General features: G+C 41.8%; 2 protein-coding genes across 2 annotated transcripts; both read right to left on the reverse strand.

Annotated features, from left to right (window-relative positions):
• Nucleotides 1-8525, reverse strand: LOC135461524 (coiled-coil domain-containing protein 82-like). The gene is made up of 8 exons (XM_064738659.1): nucleotides 8131-8525; nucleotides 6990-7110; nucleotides 6585-6679; nucleotides 5854-5922; nucleotides 4008-4145; nucleotides 1008-1124; nucleotides 407-493; nucleotides 1-269 (listed from the first exon to the last, which is right to left on the reverse strand). The coding sequence occupies exons 1-8, from the start codon at nucleotides 8197-8199 to the stop codon at nucleotides 198-200; spliced, it is 768 nt and encodes a 255-aa protein (XP_064594729.1). The 5' UTR covers nucleotides 8200-8525; the 3' UTR covers nucleotides 1-197.
• A 1742-nt stretch (nucleotides 8526-10267) lies between these two features.
• Nucleotides 10268-17417, reverse strand: LOC135461859 (clumping factor A-like). Its single transcript, XM_064739121.1, has 4 exons — nucleotides 17413-17417; nucleotides 11295-13300; nucleotides 10718-10848; nucleotides 10268-10399 (listed from the first exon to the last, which is right to left on the reverse strand). Exons 1-4 carry the CDS (start codon nucleotides 17415-17417, stop codon nucleotides 10301-10303), a joined length of 2241 nt encoding a protein of 746 aa, XP_064595191.1. The 3' UTR covers nucleotides 10268-10300.
• Between the last annotated feature and the right edge of the window lie 781 nt (nucleotides 17418-18198).

Consider the following 18198-nt stretch of genomic DNA (forward strand, 5'->3'; position numbering starts at 1 on the left):
ACATCTGGTGTAATGCTAAGGTTTCATATGTGTAAAACTAACAAGTGCATGTATGCACTGCAAACAATCTAATTACACAAATGATACATGTACATGTGATAATGTAAAACATCTGGTGTAATGCTAAGGTTTCCTATGTGTAAAACTACAAGTGCATGTATGCACTGCAAACAATCTAATTTGTATTTAATTCTGAGTCATTTCCAATGGTCCTTCTCATCAACGTATGAATCTGCGTTCTTCAGAAGATCTTCCAACTCTTCCCTCAGCTGTATAAACAAATAAAGTATAATCAAAACTTTTTACATCTGAAGCAAACAGTTTTCAAGTATACACATTATGTTTTATTTTCCAGATAACATTTTCACAAAAACAGAAAGAGCACTATTAACAAGCCGTCCGTTACCTTTGTTTTCCATTGGGAATTGCTCATACACTGATCAAAGATATCCTTATCATCTTTGTTAAGCTTGCATTCCTTCACCTGGTTTACCTGTCAAATATTAATAGACAGAGCATGAAGGTAGTTATAATCAGAGCCATGCAGAGCATTCAGAAAATACTGAGATACAGAAAATTCAGATTCACCAATTCGGCAGTCAGTAAAATCAAAGGTTTTTTCAACTTATTAAAGAATTTATTAATATCTAGAACAAAGAGCTTATCAGAACTTGGAAACTAATAGTACCGTCCAGACATACATTTTCGTGGTGCTCACATTTTCACATCAATGAAAATAAACGAACATTTTGAACGAGATGAATTGGATTATGTGAATCAAAAGTAATTTAAATTGGTAAATTTATGCTGTAGAATGTAGTATGTTCAGCAGTAATTTTTACTTTGAAGGCTCCGCTTCTTCTGGTTTTGTGCTCAAAGTGTTAATGAAACGAAAACCAATGAGGCAATGCTAACAGATAAGTGTGGTTTTCGCGTGAGATGACAGGCCTTTGACCACTCTGACTAAATAATTCTACATTCAAAACTTGAATTCAAGACAAACATACCTTCATTTTACACTTCTGTAGAATTTGGTATCTGTAATGGTTCAGTTGATGGTGATATGAACTTCTCTTGGCACAGAACCTTCCCAGTTTAAATACCTCAGGGATATCTCCAATCACCTTGACAGACAGACAGACAGACAGACAGAAAGGTTAACATGCATGTTGACAGTCCAAATTCTACACACTCCCTCCAATTCTAGGTGGACAGATAAGCAGTAAACCTGACAACCATTCATTTTAATGATCTTGTTCTCCTCACATTCTCGTTTGCTTTTACACTGGTGCAATGCCCCTTTCATTCTATTTTCACGCCCCTGTAATGTGAGCTCACATGTAATTTTCATTTTACACTTCTCTAACCCATCTCTGTGTTACTGTACTTTTACCCTTCTCTAACCCACCTCTGTGTTACTGTGGTCCTACCCTTCCCTCACCCACCTCTGTGTTACTGTGGTCTTACTCTTCTCTAACCCACCTCTGTGTTACTGTGGTCCTACCCTTCTCTCACCCACCTCTGTGTTACTGTGGTCTTACTCTTCTCTCACCCACGTCTGTGTTACTGTGGTCCTACCCTTCTCTCACCCACGTCTGTGTTACTGTGGTTTTACTCTTCTCTGACCCACCTCTGTGTTACTGTGGTCTTACCTTTCTCTGACTCACCTCTGTGTAACTGTGGTTTTACCCTTCTCAGACCCACCTCTGTTTTACTGTGGTCCTACCATTATCTGACGCAAATCTCTGTTATGTGGTCTTACCTTCCCTGACCCACCTCGATGTTACTGTGGTCTAACCCTTCTCTGACGCACCTCTGTGTTACTGTGGTCTTACCCTTCTGTCACCCACCTCTGCACTACTACACTTTTATCATTCTCTAGCCCACCTCTGAACTACTGTAGTTTTATCATCCTCTAGCCCACCTCTACACTACTGTAGTTTTATCATCCTCTCGCCCACCTCAGTGCTACTGTAGTTTTATCATTCTCTACCTCACCTCTGTACTACTGTAGTTTTATCATCTTATAGCCCACCTCTGTACTACTGTAGTTTTATCATCCTCTAGCCCACCTCAGTGCTACTGTAGTTTAATCATTCTCTACCTCACCTCTGTACTACTGTGGTTTTATCATCTTATAGCCCACCTCAGTGCTACTGTAGTTTTATCATTCTCTACCTCACCTCTGTACTACTGTAGTTCTATCATCCTGTAGCCCACCTCAGAACACCTGTAGTTTTATCACCCTCTAGCTCACCTCAGTACTACTGTAGTTTTATCATCCTTTAGCCCACCTCAGTACTACTGTAGTTTTGTCACCCTCTAGCTCAACTCAGTACAACTGTAGTTTTATCACCCTCCAACCCACATCAGTACTACTGTAGTTTAATCATCCTCTTGCCCACCTCTGTATTACTGTAGTTTTATCATCCTCTAGCCCACCTCTGTACTACTATAGTTTTCCTATCTAATAGCCCACCTCAGTACTACTGTAGTTTTATCATCCTCTAGCCCACCTCAGTACTACTGTAGTTTTATCATTCTATACCTCACCTCTGTACTACTGTAGTTTTATCATCCTCTTGCCCACCTCTGTATTACCGTAGTTTTATCATCCTCTTGCCCACCTCTGTATTACTGTAGTTTTATCATTCTATACCTCACCTCTGTACTACTGTAGTTTTATCATCCTCTCGCCCACCTTTGTACTACTGTAGTTTTATCATCTTCTAGCCCACCTCAGTACTACTGTAGTTTTATCATCCTCTAGCCCACCTCTATACTACTGTAGTTTTCTCATGTTATAGCCCACCTCAGTACTACTGTAGTTTTATCATTCTCTACCTCACCTCTGTACTACTGTAGTTTTATCATCCTCAAGCTCACCTCAGTACTACTGTAGTTTTATCACCCTGTAGCTCACCTCAGTACTACTGTAGTTTTATCATCCTCTAGCCCACCTCAGTACTACTGTAGTTTTGTCACCCTCTAGCTCACCTCAGTACAACTGTAGTTTTATCATCCTCTAGCTCACCTATGTACTACTGTAGTTTTATCATTCTCTACCTCACCTCTGTACTACTGTAGTTTTATCATCCTCCAGCTCACATCTGTACTACTGTAATTTTATCATCCTCTAGCTCACCTCAGTACTACTGTAGTTTTATCATCCTCTAGCCCACCTCAGTACTACTGTAGTTTTATCATCCTCTAGCCCACCTCAGTACTACTGTAATTTTATCATCCTCTAGCTCACCTCTACACTACACTAGTTTTATCATCCTCTAGCCCACCTCAGTACTACTGTAGTTTTATCACCCTCTACCTCACCTCAGTACTACTGTAGTTTTATCACCCTCTAGCTCACCTTAGTACTACTGTAGTTTCATCACCCTCTACCTCACCTCTGTACTACTGTAGTTTTATCATCCTCTACCTCACCTCTGTACTACTGTAGTTTTATCACCCTCTAGCTCACCTCAGTACTACTGTAGTTTTATCACCCTCTAGCTCACCTCAGTACTACTGTAGTTTTATCATCCTCTAGCCCACCTCTACACTACTGTAGTTTTATCATCCTCTAGCCCACCTCTGTACTACTATAGTTTTATCATCCTCTAGTTCACCTCTACACTACACTAGTTTTATCATCCTCTAGCCCACCTCAGTACTACTGTAGTTTTATCATCCTCTAGCCCATCTCTACACTACTGTAGTTTTATCATCCTCTAGCTCACCTCTACACTACTGTAGTTTTATCATCCTCTGGCCCACCTCAGTGCTACTGTAGTTTTTTCATCCTCTAGCCCACCTCAGTACTACTGTAGTTTTATCATCCTCTAGCTCACCTCTGTACTACTGTAGTTTTATCATCCTCCAGCCCACCTCAGTATTACTGTAGCTTTACCATCCTCTAACCCACCTCTGTACTACTGTACTTCTACTCTAACCTACTGTACCTCTTTATACACATGCATAACTTTTCGGACAATGATGTTAGAACTGACCATAGGCCTTTCCTGTGAGCTGTCATCTTCATTGCTGTTGTCATCTTCATTGTTCACCTCTGCCAGAGTCTCAGGGTCATACCACTGCCCGGTAAAGGTGCACTTTTTTGAGTAAGGATGATCTTGCAGCTTACACGCCTGTAGCAAAAGTAATGTTTTCATAAACCTGTGCTTGACTGGTCTTTTATATTGAATAAAAAAAACCCTAAAAATAGACCCAACGAACCAACAGGAGAGACTTAGTCATCAGGTCAGGGACTAGTCTTTGATAGATTTCATGACTGATTGATCGATTGACTGATCAGTAGCTGCTGAATGTTACACTTAAGAATAGTTAACTTATGTCTGTTGGCAGCCAGTTCACCTGTGGAAGGAAATGGAGAGCCGGGATTAAACCGGCAGTCTTTGGGACATATGTGAAAAAGCCAGTGGCGAGTGAAGGAAAAGACAACTCAACCATATTGCCTATTTATTGTTCAACTCTAACATTTGATTGTGTTTTAAACAGGGTCTTTGCTTGAAATGTTTGATACTTCCAGCAATGGAGTTCTGGCCAATGGGTGACATTTACTGTCGTATAATGCCATACTCAGGGTTTTTCACTGCAATGATGGAGATCGGAGTGCCTGAAGCAAACCATCAACAACTATGGCAAGTCTACACTGGGGCACAACCCCATGTGTGACGAGCAGAATATGCACACCCTAAAGCTGAAAGACATGGTCATCAACCAACGTTTAACCGTACACATGGCCTGAAGCTGAAAGACATGGTCATCAACCAACGTTTAACCGTACACATGGCCTGAAGCTGAAAGACATGGTCATCAACCAACGTTTAACCGTACACATGGCCTGAAGCTGAAAGACATGGTCATCAACCAACGTTTTACCGTACACATGGCCTGAAGCTGAAAGACATGGTCATCAACCCACGTTTTACCGTACACATGGCCTGAAGCTGAAAGACATGGTCATCAACCCACGTTTTACCGTACACATGGCCTGAAGCTGAAAGACATGGTCATCAACCGACGTTTTACCGTACACATGGCCTGAAGCTGAAAGACATGGTCATCAACCGACGTTTTACCGTACACATGGCCTGAAGCTGAAAGACATGGTCATCAACCGACGTTTTACCGTACAAATGGCCTGAAGCTGAAAGACATGGTCATCAACCGACGTTTTACCGCACAAATGGCCTGAAGCTGAAAGACATGGTCATCAACCGACGTTTTACCGTACACATGGCCTGAAGCTGAAAGACATGGTCATCAACCAACGTTTTACCGTACAAATGGCCTGAAGCTGAAAGACATGGTCATCAACCAACGTTTTACCGTACACATGGCCTGAAGTTGAAAGACATGGTCATCAACCACCGTTTTACCGTACACATGGCCTGAAGATGAAAGACATGGTCATCAACCAACGTTTTACCGTACAAATGGCCTGAAGCTGAAAGACATGGTCATCAACCAACGTTTTACTGTACACATGGCCTGAAGTTGAAAGACATGGTCATCAACCAACGTTTTACCGTACACATGGCCTGAAGATGAAAGACATGGTCATCAACCCACGTTTTATCGCAAAAATGGCCACACATGAATTGTCAAGCACTTGATGTCACCGAAGCCTCAAACGCAGCGATCATGTGATGAGAGAGTATGAGTGACCATAACTGCTGCTTCAATGACTTTCCAAGATGTGGCATTTCATCACAAATATCTTGCTTGTGACAGGCATTTATATGGAATCTGTTATTATAAAGCCTCACACCATTATATTTTTGCATGGCATCAGACGTTGTCTGTATGGAATTAGACAGTTTACATGCTCACCTGACAATCTCCATGGCTACCAGAGCTCATGGACTCCAGCTTCATATAGGGCTTGGACAGCAAGGCTTTCTGTGGGGTACAACATTTGCTCACCATTTATGTTTCTGTTAAGCCCTTCTGATCTCTACATACGGATAAAGTCTGTTTGTGGTGTAACATTGGATCTGGAAGCAATGTTGGACCCATCAAAATGGCCTTTCTAGGCACAGTTTGAACAATAGTCTACATACATGTATAACAAGACTACATGTACGTCCGAACATCTCTGAAAATGGGTCAACAATTACTAACCAGGGCCCGGTTGTTTAAAACTGTTAGAAGACTTACTACCAAATTTAACTTTAAACCTCGATGTCCTTAATTTTATACTTAGCCCAAAAACATTTACATAATAGTATATTAAATATGAACTAAGCCTGCTGCTGTTACACTTTAGACTTTGGTCAGCTGTATTACCTGCTGAATTTGTTTAAAAACCTTAATTATACAGTTGACCTAATACCAGTTTTAGCTTATACACTTTCCTACAACTGGGCCCTGATTACCATATGTGAAACAATATCTTACACCTACACCCAGCATTTAAGATTATTTCATAGGCAGAAGTTTATCAAACACCTGGTGAGATTCTGATTCATAAAAAATGTCACATTTTACTTTGCAAATATTTAAAATGAGATCTGAAATACACCATACAGAACTACTAAGCATTATAGCTCCTGAAGTCTCACCCTGAAGTCTGCCTTCCAGGCTGAACTGAAAACAACACCCACTCGTGCCTGAATAGCACCTTCTATCTTCCTCACGGCTGGCTGAATCAAAGATTCTGACAGGAAGGATATAATAAGGTACACATTTAATAAAGAAATATATGTATTCATGTACATGTGTATGGATAACTGAATCAAGGCACTATGGGGTTCAAAAATTGACAGAATTACAGTTGGTCTTCTCCTTAAATGTTGATTAATAAGCAGCCCCCCCTCCCCCCCCAACTTCACAACTTACACATATGTTGATGTTAAATCTCTAATTCACTGATCAAACCGTTTGAGCTATACATCTACTAGAATAACACCACAATGACAGCTACCTGCATGTTAACACCATTACATTTCTTTAAACAACTGTCATACCATAGTGATCCATTAACTTCAGATACTCAGGCTTTAAAAAGTCCGAGTCAAGAGCACCATTCACAAATACGGACAGGTAGTGATCAAAAGCATCTTCAAAATCCATCCCACGGCCCATTAACTGTAAACACGAGTATACAGAGACAGATTAGCATTATCAATTAGCGAATTACACTCATGCAAACAGCTGTACACTTACGTATCTGTCTTGATAAACTATACCTTTGTACACAGGGCTATACATGTACTACAGTGCAAGAAGGTTTCACTGAAGCACATAGGATAACAATTTCAGGGCTTGAAATTAAATGTAGTCTCTTGGTCAGAGACCAGTGGAATCTTGGTTAGGCCAGTAAAGCTCAGCAAGCACTGGTTGGACTGACGTGATTTGTCAGTATGTCATTCAACTGTCAGTGACTACACATATACATACAATTATACATGAACAACCACCTAAACATGTGCCATCTACCAGATGGCGTAACTTTTAGATGAAAATAAATTGTAAAACAGATTATCATGTTTTCCTTTTTTTATCCAAAGCACCAGCTAATATTCAGGAGGATCAGACACTGGCTCTACTGACCAGTGATATTTTGTACAGGTAGTTTACTTCAAGCCCTGAATTTCTACAATATATAAGCGAAGGCATATTTGTTATGAGAGGCTTAAGGACACATTCACTAATATAACCAATGTTAAGTGCCATATTCAAAAACCCTGTGCACCTGTACAAGGCGGTGAGATTAATGGATAGGTCTGAGTAAGGTTTGAGCATAAAATTTGTTTTAAAAATCACAATGTTGTTTGGTCACAGTGTGATTAATGCCGGTACATATTATGTTCACTCACCTGTGACAGGTACATTTTGTGTTGCACTCACCTGTGACAGGTACATTTTGTGTTGCACTCACCTGTGACAGGTACATTTTGTGTTGCACTCACCTGTGACAGGTACATTTTGTGTTGCACTCACCTGTGACAAATACATTTTGTGTTGCACTCACCTTTGACAGGTATGTTCACGCAACACTCACCTTTGACCGGTATGTTCACATAACAATCGCCTTTGATACATGTATGTCCACATACCACATACTGTTAATGGATACATGTAGGATCAAATATTTGAAGCCCTTACCTCTGGCAAGTGGGTGGCTAATGAGGGAAGACTTGTTCTACTTTCCTGACTGTCAATAAAATCAGTCATCTGACTGTCCTCTTCTTCTGAAGACCTGACAAGAAGTGAAAGGAAACTCAGTGCAGCAGCAGTTTGTTCTGTATTTCTGTCAAGGTAGCTACATGTAGCAGTCCAGGAAATCCTGGGAACAAAAGTGCAGCACCAGTTTATTCTGCCAAGCTAGCAACATGTAGCAGTCGTGTAAATCCTGGCTTGGTACGGGAACCTAAGTGCAGCACCAGTTTATTCTGTCAAGGTAGCAACATGTAGCAGTCGTGTAAATCCTGGATTGGTAGGAGAATCTAAGTGCAGCACCAGTTTGTTTTGTCAAGGTAGCAACATGTAGCAGTCGTGTAAATCCTGGCTTGGTAGGGGAATCTAAGTGCAGCACCAGTTTGTTCTGTCAAGGTAGCAACATGTAGCAGTCATGTAAATCCTGGCTTGGTAGGGGAATCTAAGTGCAGCACCAGTTTGTTCTGTCAAGGTAGCAACATGTAACAGTCCGGGAACTCCTGGCTTAGCAGGGGAGCTACATGTTTAGCCCAGCACCAGTGTGTTCTGTATTTCTGTCAAGGTGGCAACATGTAATAGTCTGGGAAATCCTGGCTTGCCAGAGGAACTAAAGTGCAGCACCAGTTCGTTCTTTCAAGGTAGCAACATGTAACAGTCTGGGAAATCCTGGCTTGGCAGGGGAACTAAAGTGCAGCACTAGTTTGTTCTGTCAAGGTAGCAACATGTAACAGTCTGGGAAATCCTGGCTTGCCAGAGGAACTAAACTGCAGCACCAGTTCTTTCTGTCAAGGTAGCAACATGTAACAGTCTGGGAAATCCTGGCTTGGCAGGGGAACTAAAGTGCAGCACCAGTTTGTTTTGTCAAGGTAGCAACATATAGCAGTCTGGGAAATCCTGGCTTGGCAGGGGAACTAAAGTGCAGCACCTGTTTGTTCTGTCAAGGCAGCAACATGTAACAGTCTGGGAAATCCTGGCTTGGCAGGGGAACTAAATTGCAGCACCAGTTTGTTCTGTCAAGGTAGCAACATGTAACAGTCTGGGAAATCCTGGCTTGCCAGAGGAACTAAAGTGCAGCACCAGTTTGTTTTGTCAAGGTAGCAACATGTAACAGTCTGGGAAATCCTGGCTTGGCAGGGGAACTAAAGTGCAGCACCAGTTTGTTCTGTCAAGGTAGCAACATGTAGCAGTCTGGGAAATCCTGGCTTGCCAGAGGAACTAAAGTGCAGCACCAGTTTGTTCTGTCAAGGTAGCAACATGTAACAGTCTGGGAAATCTTGGCTTGCCAGAGGAACTGAAGTGCAGCACCAGTTTGTTCTGTCAAGGTAGCAACATGTAACAGTCTGGGAAATCCTGGCTTGCCAGAGGAACTAAAGTGCAGCACCAGTTTATTCTGTCAAGGTAGCAACATGTAACAGTCTGGGAAATCCTGGCTTGCCAGAGGAACTGAAGTGCAGCACCAGTTTGTTCTGTCAAGGTAGCAACATGTAGCAGTCTGGGAAATCCTGGCTTGGCAGGGGAACTAAAGTGCAGCACTAGTTTGTTCTGTCAAGGTAGCAATGTGTAACAGTCTGGGAAATCCTGGCTTGGCAGAGGAACTAAAGTGCAGCACTAGTTTGTTCTGTCAAGGTTTAACAACATGGAACAGTCTGGGAAATCCTGGCTTGGTAGGGGAGCTACATGTTTGCGACAGCACCAGTTTGTTCTGTCAAGGTGGCAACATGTAGCAATCAGGGAAATCCTGGCTTGGCAGAGGAACTAAAGTGTAGCACCAGTTTGTTCTGTCAAGGTAGCTACATGTAGCAGTCTAGGAAATCCTGGATTGCCAGAGGAATTAATGTGCAGCACCAGTTTGTTATGTCAAGGTAGCAGCATGTAACAGTCCAGGAAATCCTGGCTTGGCAGGGGAGCTACATGTTTAACCCAGCAACAGTTTGTTCTGTATTTCTGTCAAGGTGGCAACATGTAGCAGTCTGGGAAATCCTGGCTTGCCAGAGGAACTAAATTGCAGCACCAGTTTGTTCTGTCAAGGTAGCAACATGTAGCGGGGAAATCCTGGCTTGCCAGGGGAGGTACAGGTATGTGTGTAATGGCTGACAAGATACATGTACATATGAATGACTTACCGGTGATCACCACCCTGGCTACCCTCAGAATTTGACATCGCTGCATTATCAGACATCTCATCTTGACTGGACCCTGAATCTTCTGGCATCCTAATCTGAAAAGTCAAACAATTTAGTGTCTTTCATTCTGACATAAGCTGGTACCTAAGTCGTGTATAGCTTTACCCTTTATCTTCATGTTTATCATCCTTCTACATGTACATTTTTGTTATAACTGTTGTTGTTGAGGGCCACATACCTGTAACATACCTGTGAGAACAGGACCTGAAGTATAAGCTAGGATACAAATTAACATGAACAGTATGACACTGTTCCAGTGCTATATTAATAAATACAACCAATGATGTTCTTTGGCTCTAACATTACCGCACACTCATTATGAAGTACTACAACAGATAAATCTTTGAACAAACCCTTCTGTACTTTGGGTTCTTATCTTCAGCCTCTATTGACCTCCTGTCTTTCCAGTTCTTTTTCACTTCTTTTAGTTTTTTCTCCCGTTGCACTTGTAGTTTTCTCTTGGTCTCTTGCCGGCCATGTTTTTCTACAAACACAAAAGAATACCATACAGAGGTTGTCATCCTGATTCATACAATCTGGAGATGACGAAGTCACAGATGTTGTGAGTACGGCATATGGACATTTGTAAATAACTTTTGTTTTCAGATGAAACTTTGTCACCTAAAAAAAGCTGGATAATGAATGCCACCATTTGGCTGTGCTGCACATTTGGAACTATTTATACTGCTTTTTCTGTCCCTGTAATGCCACCATTTGGCTGGGCTGCACTTTTTGGACTATTTACACTGCTTTTTCTGTCCCTCATTTGGCTGTGCTGCACTTTTTGGACTATTTATACTGCTTTTTCTGTCCTGGTAATGCCACTGTTTGGCAGTGCTGCACTTTTTGGACTATTTATACTATAATGCCACCATTTTGTTTCACATCCCAGCATAAGAAAAGGAAAACATTTGTTTTTCTTCTACTCACCGTCCCAAGGACCTAGGATGAGGCTCTTATCCACTGCCTCCATGTCACTGTCCACATCCTCCCCCTCCATAATTCTGTGACACACACTGTGGACCTCTCCTGAATTATCTGTACACCTGACAGACTTAAGGTCGCTATACTCATTGTCCCATTCCTCAGAGTCACTATAAACGTGCTTTGGCGGTTCAGGTGTGCTACCTATGGGTTCCTCCAACTGTAGACTAGAATCCTGTGACAATCTCTCTTCATCCTCCACCTGTTCAACCTCAGTATCTGATTGACAGGTAGTATGTGAGCCCGCCCGGTCACTGAGTTGCTTTGTCCGTTTACGAGGACTCATTATTTGCTCCTCTAGACTAGAATCCTGTGACAATCTCTCTTCATCCCCCACCTGTTCAACCTCAGTACCTGATTGACAGGTAGTATGTGAGCCCTCCCGGTCACTGAGTTGCTTTGGCCGTTTACGAGGACTCATTATTTGCTCCTCTAGACTAGAATCCTGTGACAATCTCTCTTCATCCTCCACCTGTTCAACCTCAGTACCTGATTGACAGGTAGTGTCTGAGCCCTCCCGGTCACTGAGTTGCTTTGTCCGTTTACGAGCACTCATTATTTGCTCCTCTAGACTAGAATCCTGTGACAATCTCTCTTCATCCCCCACCTGTTCAACCTCAGTATCTGATTGACAGGTAGTATGTGAGCCCTCCCGGTCACTGAGTTGCTTTGGCCGTTTACGAGGACTCATTATTTGCTCCTCTAGACTAGAATCCTGTGACAATCTCTCTTCATCCTCCACCTGTTCAACCTCAGTACCTGATTGACAGGTAGTATCTGAGCCCTCCGAGTCACTGAGTTGCTTTGGCCGTTTACGAGGACTCATTATTTGCTCCTCTAGACTAGAATCCTGTGACAATCTCTCTTCATCCTCCACCTGTTCAACCTCAGTACCTGATTGACAGGTAGTATGTGAGCCCTCCCGGTCACTAAGTTGCTTTGTCCGTTTACGAGGACTCATTATTTGCCTCGAGATCAAAGAGTCAGAATCAGAAGCTGAAGAACTGGATAACAGATTGAGGTGAGTGCATTCAGATGACAGCCAGGGGAGGGTGCTGGTGCCTGAGAGGATTGCTTCATCCTCATCCTCAGTCGTATCAGATGGGATTAATTTGTCATCACATGATGATGTCATCACATTATTCCTCTCACCTACCCTGTTGTCAGACAGGACAGGTTTATCATGCATGACACTAAGTTTTTCACATCTGATGTCACCGTTCATTGTAACTTGCTTAACATCAACAACATTTGTACTAATGATATCTGCTCCGATATCATTATCATTATCATCTTCATTATCATTATCATCAGTGGAATCTTCATCATCATCTTCAAAATCAATCTCCTCCTCTTCTGACATTATGAACACCTCCTTATCTATGTCCTCATCCCCATCTTTGTGACTCTGCTCACTTGACACACCATCCCACAAAGTAGTAACCGTTGACTCGTTGTTGTGACGAACAAGTAGAACTGTCACTGGGCTGCAGCACACTTCTCGGTCAACATCAGTTATACCGTCAGGACTACATTGTTTTGTAGCAACACATCTTGCTTTATCCTGACGTTGCTGAAGGAGGTCTTTTCTCTTACCAGCAGAAGTCTCCTCCCTCATAACCTGCCCATTCTCTACATATCCCCTGTCCGCAATTAGTACATGTACCTGTGCAGGTGTGTCATCAGCTAACTCACCCAGTTGTTGACTGACACTGATTAGTCCTGCCTCACAACTCTCCATGGATGGGTCATTGTTAGGCTGAACTCTTGTCTCTTCTTTACCATCACTGTTTTCACCACATCGTTGCAAAGAAGACTTTTTTGCTATGAGATCTCGTTTTGTGTCCTCGAACCACTCATCCACATCAGACAGATCGATGGTGCTCAGAAACTGGTCACCTTCTGTGTCACTGAGAAACTCCATGATCAGGCTGTTATCCCATGTGATCACCCTAAAAAGAAAAAAACAGAAAAAAGAAAAAAAAGACAAAAATTGTGATTACAAGATTTAATGCCTTGAATACCCACAACTGGCAATGCATTCACTGCTTTACTTTTAAAATAGTGGTATAATTTGGTCGAAGAATGATATAAATTACTATATCAAATTATGGTGTTGTACTTCCCTTGATGTATTATTGTATACACTGCTTGTCTTGTCAATGAAGATGGACAATGATGTTCACATATTCTGTCTGGTTTTACTTTTAGTGCTGTCTGATATTATTTTTTTATTTGTTACTTGGTTGGTGTTTTACGGCGTACTCAACAATATTTCACTTATACGACTGCGGCCAGCAATATGGTGGGAGGAAAAGTGGCAGAGCCCAGGGGAAACCCATGACCATCTGCAGGTTGCTCAGAGACCTTCCTGCGTTCGGCCTGAGAGGAAGCCAGCATGAGCTGGGCTTGAGCTCACAGCGACCGCATTAGTAGTAGACTCCTGGGTCATTGCACTGCACAGTTTATAATATTAGCTCCATGAGTGATGCTGACACCTGATTTAACAATGTACTAACGTTCCAAGTACATCAGCTTGCCCCCTTCGCTTCAGATGAAATTGTCACTCTTGGAAGCAGAAAAACTTGCTTCCTGACAGAAAGCATCGGAAATGCATTATTACAAGGGCTGACCTAGTATATTTATATGTCAGCGTCAAGATCAGACCTATCTGAGCATTTCTGTGTCTTCCTTTTGTAGGTTACAATCAATATATACAGTAAATTCATACAGTTTCCACCCACCATAATGCTGGCCACCATCGTATAAGTGAAATATTCTTGAGTACGGCATAAAACACCAATCAAATAAATAAATAAGTAAATCAATTTGATATAACTGCGCAATTTCCTATAATGTCACATGACATGTATTTGCAGGTCTTCCCAGCCTAATTTTGCACACGGAGCTAAATGAATGACAAAGATGTTATCAAATGATCGAATTTGTAAAGTTTAACTGCAGACAGTTCTAACGGAGTCCCTTCATCTAGTATCTACAAGTTATCATGTTCGCTATGTTCTTAAAAACAGTGTTATTCACCAAAGCATTAGCACTTGGGAGTGTGTGTGTGTGTGGTTTGTTTTCGTTTTGTGTGTTGTTGGGTTATGTGAATATGTATGAGCTACTTTGTATGCCACCTACTTATCTATATCCCGACAGCTGATGATGTCTCATGAGAATTTAAAGCGAACTTAACCCAGGTGAGATAGGCATTGAAGAAGATTTTTGTATAAAAAATGATAAATATAGCTTTTAGTCCAGAAAGTCTATGTGGAAAAGTAATCAGAATGTGTCTAGCCTTCAGATATGATAGCTTCTGTGTCCTGTAGAACTCTGAACTTTAAGAATCGGCAAAATCGTCATTTTGCCCATGTGCCGCCATGTTATTTATCACCTTCTGCTCCTTGCGAGGAACCCGGGTGCTCGAAACTATGAACAGAACCTTGTGTGCTAACAATTTCTTCCATGCTTGGATGTGACTCTGTACTGCTTGGTATCTTAGGGCATCGTTAGATCAGTTGAGCCACACACGTACGGCTAGGTATGTCAGTACATCGTCAGATCAGTTGAGCCACACACGCAAGGCAAGCATAATGTATATCGACGTTGTTTTTGTTTGTGCTGTTCACTCTAAATGTCTCTGCTCTCAATGTTTGAAAAGTAAAGTTTTTCCCTAGACAATCCGAAGTGGTGAAGTTGAAATGTAGTGACTGTGCAACGATGTAAATGTTGAGAAATCCTACTAACCAAAGAACATGCTGTAAAAGATTTTCCACTCACCTTTCAGTTTCGAATTCCCCGGAAACAGCTTTACAAATTACCTCCCCTTTTTAAGGTCTCTCCTCTCAGTTAGCCGGGAGACCATAGGTTTATCTCCCTTAGATAATAGAACGCAGTGAAGAAGCGAAGAATCGGGTATTAGGCCTATCTGGAAATTGGATATTCTCCTGTTTCAGTTATTTGAGAAATCTGTATTATACATTCATAAGGCACTTCAATATTGTTTGAATTAAATAAAGGGTGTTTGCATACTATATTGTATACTTAAATCACTTACTATGTACTAAATGTTAATTACGCAAGATATATCACGTGACAGATTTGTTTGACGTCACCTGTTCTCTTTTGTCTTAGAGCGGAGATGAATAAAGATGGCAGTCTGAATGAGACGCTGGGCTCTATTGTCCCTGCTTTCATATCGACCATCATCGAAGGTGTAATGTATAACAAAGGGCTAGATATTTACATGCCTCAACGTTTAATCGTTGAATTAAAAAGCGCGGTAGGTCCATTCCTCAAGGCCTAGGCTACTAACAACAAAAATGAAACATTGCAATTAATGTTTGTGGTGAAGTTAGTGGTTTGTAACAGTGACGACACAGATACTTACGTTAATGTAAGAGGAAAGGCATGTTTCACGTATATCTTTAGAAGGCACTAGGCCTACATGTTTGAGGCGGAAAAATGGTTCAGCCGAACTTATGCGCATGTAGAATTTATGATTTATGGGTTGGCAGGGAATTTAAGCACCACATGCATGCCCACCGACAATTACGTGATCTCCAAAAGGGTACAAAATCCAAGCCTATCTGACCGAAGCAATGTTGACCAGTGTACCTTCGGACATGGTACGGATTTCAGTGAGGGGAAGAGTGTCAGAAACGTGAGCATATTCCCGGCTGTGCTGATACATGCACTAACAGCAGCCAGTGGGAATTTGCATTTAGCTCAGTTCTTGAGTTCAAACCGTGAGTTCAAACCATGGTGCGACTCACAGTGTACGCCGCATAAATCCTCTTTAACATCACATCTATTAGGTATAGGCCTGGTCGGCCTGTGGTGTGGAGGAGGCGGTTAGAATGATGCTAGGCCTATAGACCCATCACAGTTAACGTGAGTGTTCCTGAATTACGAACAATGTAGACAATAGACTTTTACCAGACTACACCATGCATAACCGTAAATAGATTTACCTTTAAAACAGGGTGTCCAAATTTGGCATCACAGCCGCCAATAGTGGCCTGAGGCTCGCCTGCAATGACTGATTTCCATAAAGGTTCCTGACCCTTGACATCGCTTTTCTACCAAGGCACTGGAGTTAGAACAAACTCAGCTCACAGCATGTTGTCAATTAGGCCCATAACTCATGCAGCAATTTGTATACACGTGACGAAAGATCTGGATAAAGGCATAGCATCACTGATTTGTGGTTTACAATCCAAGGTTTTTGAAATGTCATCAGTATAACATGTTATGATTGCGGAAAAATCCATGCCGATTTGCATGGACTAAATTGAGTTTATATCAGCGTCAACAAAGTTTAAGTCATAAAACCAAAAAAGGGTAGCTTACTCCCGTCACACTTAAATACCTTTGTTTGAAAGACTGTTTAACTGAGGAAACCCACTGTACCACAAAGGTATAGCTTTCTGAAAAATTATAGAACATGACGTCAAATAAATAATCAAATAAATAACAATCAAAAGAGTAATTTTCAGCGTTACAATTACGCTACCTTTTACATATCGAGGTGAGTTATCGTTAGACGGCTGTGCACATGTTCTATAAAGGATGATTCACGTATGAGTAAATCACGTATGAGGTAAGTATTATAGTATACAGACCGTAACATTCATCGGGCCGAATTGATGGTAATGTTTATTTAATAAAAGCTGGTTTATATAAAAGCTGGTTCACTCACACAAAAGTATGTTCCAAAGAAAGGAAAAAGAAACAACTAAGATATCATCAGGCTTCGAACACTTTCTCTTTTCTAGCGGTTTGTTCTCTACAGTGACTGGGTTAATTAACTCACTGTACTATGAAGGACACCTTTCAAACAAAATACTGATTTTAAGCTTGCAAGAACATATCACATTATCAAGTTTATGTTTTACATATGGCGACAACCTTTAGCCAAAACGAAATTTTGACAGCTCTCGGACACTAGACATTTTCAGTATAAAATATTTTTCTTGTTAATGTCGATCATCACAGAGAAAATTTAAAACACAGTGCCTCCTGGTGTCATCCTGTAACACTTGATGCTGTTATCTCTCACCTCATCATTCTAACATCCCCCTCCACACAGCATCAGAGGTGAGGATGCAGGATGACACCAGGATTATCGTAATGATGCAGAATGATGTGGTGAGCGACAACACCAGCATCATTGATTCCAGGATGACACCAGGATTATGGTGGAGCCGGGGGTCAGAGACAACACTAGTATCAGGGGTTACAGGATGACACCAGAACTATGGTGTGGATGCGAGGTCAGAATGATAAGGTGTGAGAGAACACTAGTATCAGGGGTTATAGGATGACACCAGAACTATGGTGTGGATGCGAGGTCAGAATGATAAGGTGGGAGATAACACCAGCATCAGGGGTTACAGGATGACATCAGGATTATGGTGGAGCCGGGATTCAGAATGATGAGGTGTGAGAGAACACTAGTATCAGGGGTTATAGGATGACACCAGAACTATGGTGTGGATGCGAGGTCAGAATGATAAGGTGGGAGATAACACCAGCATCAGGGGTTACAGGATGACATCAGGATTATGGTGGAGCGGGGGTTCAGAATGATGAGGTGTGAGACAACACTAGTATCAGGGGTTACAGGATGACACCAGAACTATGGTGTGCAGGTGAAAGTCAGAATGATGAGGTGAGAAACAACACCAGCACCAGGGGTTACAAGATCACACCGGGACTATAGTGTGGAAGCAGAGGTCAGAATGGTGAGGTGAGAGACAACACCAACCTTAGGGGTTACAGGATGACATCAGGATTATGGTGTGCAGGTGAAAGTCAGAAGGATGAGGTGAGAGATAACACCAGC

Source organism: Liolophura sinensis, chromosome 1 (assembly GCF_032854445.1).
Source record: "Liolophura sinensis isolate JHLJ2023 chromosome 1, CUHK_Ljap_v2, whole genome shotgun sequence".
Classification (NCBI taxonomy): Eukaryota; Metazoa; Mollusca; class Polyplacophora; order Chitonida; family Chitonidae; genus Liolophura; species Liolophura sinensis.